Consider the following 9322-nt stretch of genomic DNA (forward strand, 5'->3'; position numbering starts at 1 on the left):
TATGTATATATATATATATATATATATATATATATATATATGATTGTGCGTGTGCGCCCCTTTCAGGCTGCTGGTCCCCAGAAGGCGAGCCCTGCCCCCGCTGCAGCAGCAGAGACAGTTAAAGCCAGGGAGGAACCCAAAGCAGCAGCCAAGTCATCAGAGGCGGTCGTAGACAAAAAAACAGCTTCGGGGGCCCCCCAAGCTGGAGATGATGCAGCCAATGTGCCCAGGAAACTGGAGAAGAGGAACTCAATCCAGCTGTTCTTTAAACATCTGGTAACGAGAGTGACTCTTTCTTCAGGTTTAATGTGAATGGCCTTGCAATATGTTGCCGCTCCATCTCCACTAGATGGCAGCAGCAGCTCATAAAGGTTGGGCCCAGACCCAATTTCACAGTACAGTGCACAGCATGTGATTTGTTTTGCACGGTTTGGTTTTTAATACAGCAGTTTAATGATAAAGATTAAAGTAAGAAAATAGGAAGGTAGCATTTAAAGAAAAAAGGCAAAGCCCTCAAGTTAAAATTGGTCCGCACAAGTAGCATCAAAAACAAGGCTTCAAGGAAACTTGAGTCAAATAAAAATGCTTATGTAAGGTGTAAATTTGAGTTTAGGTTTGGCATGGATGACGTGGCTCTTTAAAGAAAAGAATGAATGAACATTCACAATTTTTTTACATTTCAGGGTCAGAAGCGTAACTCGACAGATGCCGGGGTCCAGACAGAGCCCGCCCCTGTTGCTCCAGCAGCTGAGAAGGCCAAATGAAACCAAAGCCAACAATAAAGTGTCCCTGTACAGACTTCCTCTCTCTTTCTTGTTCTTACTCAATCTTTATCTTTCACTCTGTCTCATCTCCCTTTCAACTCTCATTGTATTACTTTAACTCCTTTTTTTTGGTTATTGTTCAGAAGTTGCATAGTGGAAGGAAAAGTGACATGAAGGGTAAAAGAATGTTGTGAGAAACAGTGGGGCAGGTGAACATGTGGCGATTTGAAATGGTCAAAGGCGAGGTTGTTAAGATATATATACAGCACATATTTTTTTTTTGTCCATTTCAATGTCTTGACAAGTATAGCAATGTGAGTGTGAAACCTTTTCTACAGACAATGTGACTTCTCTCTGTTCTTGCGAGCTAACACACAGGGCTTAGGCAACAGTCAGTACCATGCTTTGCTTTAAGCAATTACTTTGTAAAATGGTTCTATTTTTACAGTTCATAGCAGAAAAATCAGCTGTGGCTATGAAGAGGTTAATATGAAATCACATTGAAATAACATCTATATGACATTAAAATCAAAAACACTAACAGAGCTGATAAGGAGCATTTTCATATAACAAACTGCACTTACAGATTTTGTAACTTTATGAAAGCTACATGTAGACTAAAGCGCATACGTAACTAACAGTGTTCTATTGGGCCTTATGGGAAAATCACAATCTTTACTGTTTCTGTGGGGAACTGATTCTAAGTGTAGCAAATCCATCCGAGGTCGCTGTGTCATTGTGTCCTTGTCTGTTTTGCAGTCGTCATAAATCCCACTTGATTAGCTTTTAATTTAATTGGAGCACTTTTTGTCATGGAATTTATTGGGAATTTATTTGTGTTTGGCAAGTGTGCAATTAATATCATGCTTATGTTTGCCTAAATGTACTGTATGTACGCGTGCATGTGTAACTTCAGCTATCTCGAAGACAATAAATATGTTCACGGTTTGTTTGTTCTTCATCTGTGTACACTGCAATAGTAGAAGCTTATTAAAGAATAACTCGGTGTTGTATCAACTGCAAAAATGTAGTTCAGCAAGTTAGGCCCAAAAATTCTTCCGAATCATTTTCATGCACTCAAGTTAAAGCACAGAACTTGTGACCTAATTGGGTGTGACACAAGAGTTACACCTCGCCGTGTTGGGTGTAGAGGCACATACTGTAAGCCTTACTCATCTATGGCTGACAGACCAGAAACAGTTGTCTGGCCACATCATTTGTAACTGTAACAGGCCGAGACACAACTGCTGGACATCTGCATTCCTTAGAGTCCATGAGACACCTTAGAGACAAAAGATGTAAAACGAGATCTAAGGAATTGTATATTTCAGCTAAAGGAAGCCCTCAAATCTTCTCTTACCGTTTATGATGTCATTTATATGATGGATAGCACCATGTGCAGTCTTTGGAAGGATGCGTTTTAGATAGTAATGTCTGAAAGCCACCATTCACCCGCCATTAAGTGATGAGTCGCGGCCCCTAAAGGCATAACTCACACCGCTCCTTTGTTATCAATGAGACACACTCTTCTTGCATTACCCTCTGGAATAGTTGTGATCATTTTAAATTGTGCATCAAAGTAATTGCCATGGCACTTAAGCAGAAAAAAGTGAGGTATTGCTTGCAGAGTGTAAGACATGTGGGCCATTGTCTGTACTTCCCCCTGAGGATTCTTTCAAATTAAGATGAATGGGTGAGGATTTTGCCAAAAGGTATCACTGGTATGTGGGAAGAGCTTAACTAAACATAAAATCATCACCTTAGGATTAAATCACCACCGCTTCCTGATGCTTTGACATTCTTATTCTGTTATTAGGAAATCCCCTCAGCCTTTTTGGCACCCGGAAAATGGCGCAGAAAAGACAAGAGCTATACATGTCAGAGTGTTTAAAGGAAAGTCTTTTGTTTACATCACCGTTCATGAGGGCTAATCAATCCATCGTGCAGACATAAATACTAGGACTGTGTGGCTTATTAAAACAGAAGTGGTAATAGGAATGGATTTAACCACGCATTAAGAGTGCACAAGATGTGTTTGGCCAGCACCATGTTGGTGCAGTTCATCCCAGGACAATGCATGTGCCTGTGTGAATGCAGCGAGCTCAGAGGGGGTGGAACAAGGGAACAGTGGGCAGGGAGGCCTGACAGGAGGCCTGCTGTCAGCACTAATGCGCATCACGGCACTGCTCGCTGGCAACAGGTCCGTTCTGAGAGGAAATAGGGTGAAACAAACCCAGGGACCAGGAAGGAAGGAGAAACAGTAATCACAGATTCTGGTGTGAGCTCGATGAATGAATGGTAGCCATCTATCCTCTTCAGGACACTTTTAACCGAGGGTGAATCGGCCGGTCCTGCAGGCACCAGGGAGGCATTCTAATGCAGATGCTCTCAAGTGGCCTTTAGGGTGTTTTTTCTGGGTCTTTTCAGGGGAATGTTATATCCTGCTGGAGGGGGGAAAAGGTGGCTCTAGTGTGATAAGTAAATAAGTTTTTGATGATGAAGGTTCCAGGTGTTTTTGTCTCTTTCATTCTAAATTTCTAAAAGAACAGGTCTCACTGTGTTACGCTAAACTCCAAAGTTATATTAAGACAATATCATGACAGACACAGGTTCACCTCAGGGAGCTCTTATCACTTAAAAGCTTTCTTTTCACCATTCATGCTGCAGACTACCGTCCACTGCAGGCAAGCTGTCAAGTTGTTAAATTAGCTGACGACACAGCGCTCATTAAAAAGCATTGGTGCTCATTTCCTAGAACGTTAAGTAAACTAAAGAATTAGTAATGCATAACAGGAGAAAAAGGATGACAACTGAGGCAGTACAGAAACAGAGGTTCAGTGACAGAAAGAGTCTTTGGGCATTGTTTTTAACGATAGGCTAACACGGTCTTATCATGTACACTTATCGATTGGAAGATTAAGTCCACGTGTGTATTGTATAGTGTATATTGTAAGGTGAATATGGAGGTGGTGTGAATGTGTTTTTTATGTCAGTGAATGTATGTATTTATGTATGTATGTATGTATGTATGTACAGTATGTATGTAGATTAGAGTAGATTATACTTTATTCATCTCACAGCGGGGAAATTCCCTTATTACAGCAGCATTTTCTACAATAAAAGCAAAACAACAAACAAACAAGTAAACACACAAACAAACAGGCAAACAGACAATGAGTAGAGGGTATGGCTGGATGTAAAGTGACGTCAAATCAAGGTATTGTAAAGTGCGGTTGCCAGAACAGAAAATAATATTGCAGTGTAAGTGAGTGACGTTAAAACTAAATTGAATATGTATTAAAATAATTTAGCAAAAGTAGGTAACCATAATATAAGTTATAAATACCTGTGACCATGTATGTTATTGAAAAAGAAAGAACTTGTAGTGGAAAAATATAAATGCAGTTATTAAAGATATACAGAGTGTGTGGAGTAAATGAAAAACAGGAACAGAAACTACAACATGATCAGGTGGTGCAGGTGTTGTAGAGTCTGACAGAGACCTGGGGTACCTCTCCTTCTTACACGGGGGGTGTACAGTCTGCTGCTGAAGGAGCTGCTCAGGGACCCCCCAGTGTCATGTTGGGGGTGAGGGGTGTTGTCCATGATGGATGTCAGCTTAGCTTACATCCTTCCCTCCCCCACTTTCACCTATGGGGTCCAGAGGACAGTCCAGGACAGAGCTTGATCTCTATACAGTATGTATGTATGTATGTATGTATGTACGTATACATGTATGTATGCATGTATAGTATGTATATATGTAATGTATGTATGCATGTATGTATGTATATGTATGTACAGTATGTATGCATGTATGTATGTATGTATATATGTATGTATATGTACAGTATGTATGCATGTATGTAATGTATGCATGTATTTATGTACAATATGCATGTATGTATGTATGTATATGTATGTATGTACAGTATGTATGTATATGTATGTACAGTATGTATGCATGTTTGTATGTATATATATGTATGTATGTTTACAGTATTTATGTATGTATGTATGTATGTATATGTATGTACAGTATGTATGTATGTATGTATGTATGTATGTATGTATGTATGTATGTATGTATGTATGTATGTATGTATGCATGTATGTATGTATAGTCATATTGATATTATTCATGTTTATTTCTTTGTTATTTTAACATCCTGTTATGGTATATGTGTATGTTGTGTCTGATGTTGGTAAGCTACTGGGACCTTGGCAATTAATAAAGTATCTGTGTGTTTACGTGATGGCAGTAGACATACGTGCATATTATATATATATATATATATATATATATATATATATATATATATATATATATATATATATATATATATATATAAATAAATGTTAATAAAAATTGATTTTTCAAATTTTATGAATCAATTTGACTATGAATCAATTTTTTTGCACAACCCTAGTATTTATGTATGGTATTGTATATTGTCTTTACTGTATTGTATTTATGCTTTATTTTTTATAGGCATTAAGGAAGGTGTAAGCACTGTAATTTCAATTTTCATGGATGAAATAAACCTGAAATAGACTTGACTTGATACCACAAATGCTATAAATGACAGAAACATGACAGAAACCGTACTGTTATTAGATGTTGTGTGTTTAAACATATGCTTGATATTGAAATCAGTGATGGGATCATGTTTTAACCGCAACTGAAAGATAATATAGTCAGTTGTATGTTGAGAAAAACCTTTAGAGTAGACGATTATAAAGCCAAAGGTTCACATGCAATGCTTCCATTTCCCTTTTTGTACGTGGTTTGGTTTCTTAAAGGGTTGTTGCAGATAAATACAAAAACTTGGGTTCCACTGGGGAGATTTAAGTAAGATAGATTGGCAAAAATCAATAAAAAAGAATGGTGTCCAAAACAAGATATTATCTACTGTGCTGCTGCATAATGGTAAATATTGGTCTAAATTGATTTCTAAGGTTAAAAAACATTCTTGATGAATGTGAATTATCACATTAATTGCAAGAAATTGTTAAGACTGATTTTATGCTTTTGAAAAGTATATTTTTTTACCCTGTGTACAGAGCATATCTGTGAAAGTGTGGTGTTTCTAATGTGCCAATTTCAAATATGAGATATTATATGATTAAGTGACTTTGTTTTAAGACGGTGTTTTGTATGTGGACAGGATGAAGACGTTATGGACTACATGTGTGTCAGTATGTTAGATTAATCCAAGCAGCAGTATTCAACAGAAAGGACATAAAAAAAATTAACATTCTTGCTATGATTATTAAAATAAAAATGGCTCATTTGTTTATTTATGGATCATTCTCTTCTTAATTGTCTTGTGTTTGCCCATCACTGAGCAACAAGTGTATCTGTCCACTTATTATTTTTATTTTATTCTGAAAAGTCAGAAGAGGATATGTAGACAGCAGTGCACCCCAGTGGTGGAATGTAACTGAGTATATTGACTCAAGTACTGTACTTAAGTACAAATGTTGAGATACTTATACTTTACTTGAGCTGTTACTTCCACGCCACCTTCTACTTCTACTCCGCTACATTTCAGAGAGAAATATTGAACTTTTTACTCCACTACATCTAAAAGCTTTAGTTACTTTACACTTGACGTGTACTTTATATGTATGTAAATTGTATCCAAGTATTTCATTTATATTTATATTCTGTGCTGTTTGACTGATTTTGCTGCTGTGACACTATAATTTCTCATTTTATTGTGATCAATATCTATCTATCTATCTATCTATCTATCTATCTATCTATGTAGTTATGAAATCTGATGTTTTATTATAAAGGAAACTAGCTAACAATATCAGGGCCTACTAGTCCATCTGAAGTGATTAGACCAACAAACAACTGTTTGGATACTTTACACTTTCTACAATGGGAGGAGTTTTCCGCATGAATACTTTTACTTTTATATTTAATTATTATTATTTTAATACAAATTGTCCTAATGATACTTACATACTGTACTTTTACTTGGGTAACATTTTCAATGCAGGCGTTTTAATTGTAACAGAGTATTTTCCCAGTGTGGTATGAGTACTTTTACTTAAGTAAAGCATCTAAATACTTCTTCCACCACTGGTCCACTTGCAGTAGAACAAAGAGCCCTCAAGCATTCTCCCTTTCTCCTCAGGACACAATCTTTAAACCATTTCAAACATGTGCAGGACTCCGAAAATGAACGTATTTGGTGACTGATTCATTTTCTCTGATGACCAGCAACACAACAGTTGGGTGAGAAAGGAGATTATATATTATCAGTGTCTCTCAGGAGCGACACCAGGATTATGAAAGAAGCCAGGCTGTGAATCTGGAGGAGAACAATGCAGTCAGCTGCTCCTGACACGTCAAGACAAAAAAAAAGCCTCTCCCCATTCACGGCTCCAGCTCCTATCTCTACTCTGAATTTGTAATTATTCATTCAGGCATTGGGTATTTCTAAGATGCCACTTTATCTTTAGTTAAAATGTACTGCTTTCAGTTTAAAATCATACACGCAGGGTTTGTGTCTTTTTTAAAAAAAGATCCAAACTGAGACAATGAGTTAGAATTGTGGAAGAGATATTGCATTAGCATAAAGTCACACAATAGGACAAAGGTAATTGAATCAGTTAAAAGTAAACACTGTTTGCCCACTTGTTGCTGTCAATACAACTTACAGAAAATGAATGGTTTAAAGGTTAATAATTGCGATATAATTCCTGATTTTAAAATAAAAATGCCATCCAGTTCAAGAATATATGTCAGGTTAAACACAAACTCCTTATTTAATTTACGATAGGCTATGAGATCTCCTGGCAATTTCATCATCGACCTGAGGCATCATACTGCTTCTCCAAATTGATAGCCTTTCACGGAGCCTTTGTGGCCACAGAACAATAGGAAATGAGTGGAAGGCCTCGATGTGTCACATGTGGTGCCTTTGATTAACATACTAGACTTGTTTGTGGAACAGGATCTTGGGGTGAAGCGAGAATACCAAAAAGTGAGTGAGAGTATTGCAAGGGGTATACAGAAATGTTTTAATGTAGGTGATTGTGTCTTATAATGCCAAAAACATGCAGGGTGTCTTCTTTTTTGTACTGTAGGTACGCAAAAAACATGTGGCTTATTGGATTTGATAAAGATGAATTGAACATTACATTTTTTTTACTATTTTACTATATGTACAATATGAGCTCCTATGTCTAATATGGGATGCATGCACAATAAATCACATTAGCGCATTTGGTGAAGATTTCTTGCCAAACCTGCAGATCTACTTGTGTTTTCATCAGGTTACATCACAGCATTGGTCTGAGCTGTTTGGTAAAAACAACTTTTAATATAGTGTATAGGCAAAACTCTATAATAGCTCATACAAGAGGGTGGATAAGGCAACAACTGTAACTCCCAATGTGGAGAGATGGTTTGGGTCTTTGTTCACTGCTCCTTAGCTGGGAGTGGTTACTGATAAAGTGTATTTTTTTCCTTTTAGTCATTGCAGCCACTCGGGGGGAAGAGGGTGTGTGTGTGTGTGCCTCAATAATGAGTGTACACTGAAGTCTGCTGAATATCCTCATTGATTGTACAATGTATGGTTTTAAACTACCATCAATGGCTGGTGTGTCTTTGGAAAAAGGGTGGAGGAGGGGCTGTTTTTTTAGCTTCACATTAGCCAGTGGGTGCTACTGTAGGTGATGGGTTTTATCTCATATGAATCAGTGTAGTCTTGTTACGGGTTACTTTTTGTCAAGAAGGCTACGACCTAATAGTGAATTCCCATTACCCATGTCATACTTTTGTATTATCCTTAGAATTATTAAAATATAGTGTTATAGGCTTAGACCTGCCCTAGCATAATAGGGAGCCTCCCCCTCTCTTTAAGATCAGACACACACATTTGCATTAAGTCCATGGCTTCATCAGATGTGCTATGCTAAGGTGACAGCAAATCAATTTCAATAGAAAACTGTCCCGCTTTGAGTTATTTTTGCATATTGTATAAATGGGAAGAAGAAGACATTTCTCATGACTCAACCAACTTGCTCCTGCAACAAACAAAAAAACTCATGTAACTGTGAAAAGTTTGAGGCACCCCTCCCCCATCTCCACATGGTAGTTGATGCATGACGTGAGAGCATGGAAGAAGGGCTACTGCTTTAGGTAGGTTCAGTGAACGCAACTGCCATATGAAACAGTGTTGTTGTGCAGCCTGTGGCTCTTATCAGCAGAAGGAACTTAACCATGTGACAGTTTACATACATTAAAGTAGCATTTAGATGTGCTATCAAACAGGCTAGCCCAAAGTCGGTGGACTAGAACAACACAATATTAAACAGTAGCCTATAGTATTATGGGTGATTTAAAATACACATGACAGTGATTAAAATGCCAAAGACTGCCATATCTGTTCAACAAACTGGTAAGTAGTTTGGACGTTATAAAAAATAACCAGTAGTCATATAAATGTATGCATTGTATGTTTATTTATTTTTTTACAATCCTTTTCTGTTATTCGCGACCACGTGACTGCCCTTTGGGTTTTTGGGGGCTGCCGTGC

At 37.4% G+C, this 9322-nt stretch overlaps 1 protein-coding gene across 11 annotated transcripts in view; it reads left to right on the plus strand.

Moving 5' to 3' along the window:
* bcas1 (brain enriched myelin associated protein 1) overlaps window positions 1-1712 on the plus strand; it is a 19532-nt gene extending 17820 nt beyond the window's left edge. For all 11 annotated transcript variants that reach the window (XM_034877360.1, XM_034877357.1, XM_034877358.1 and 8 more), the window contains 2 exons: window positions 67-276; window positions 684-1712. In XM_034877360.1, coding sequence (XP_034733251.1) covers window positions 67-276; window positions 684-764 — 291 coding nt within the window. In that variant the 3' untranslated portion in view covers window positions 765-1712. The remainder of the gene's footprint in view (window positions 1-66; window positions 277-683) is intronic.
* The last annotated feature ends 7610 nt before the right edge of the window (window positions 1713-9322 follow it).

This window comes from Etheostoma cragini, chromosome 7 (assembly GCF_013103735.1).
Source record: "Etheostoma cragini isolate CJK2018 chromosome 7, CSU_Ecrag_1.0, whole genome shotgun sequence".
NCBI classification, from domain to species: Eukaryota; Metazoa; Chordata; class Actinopteri; order Perciformes; family Percidae; genus Etheostoma; species Etheostoma cragini.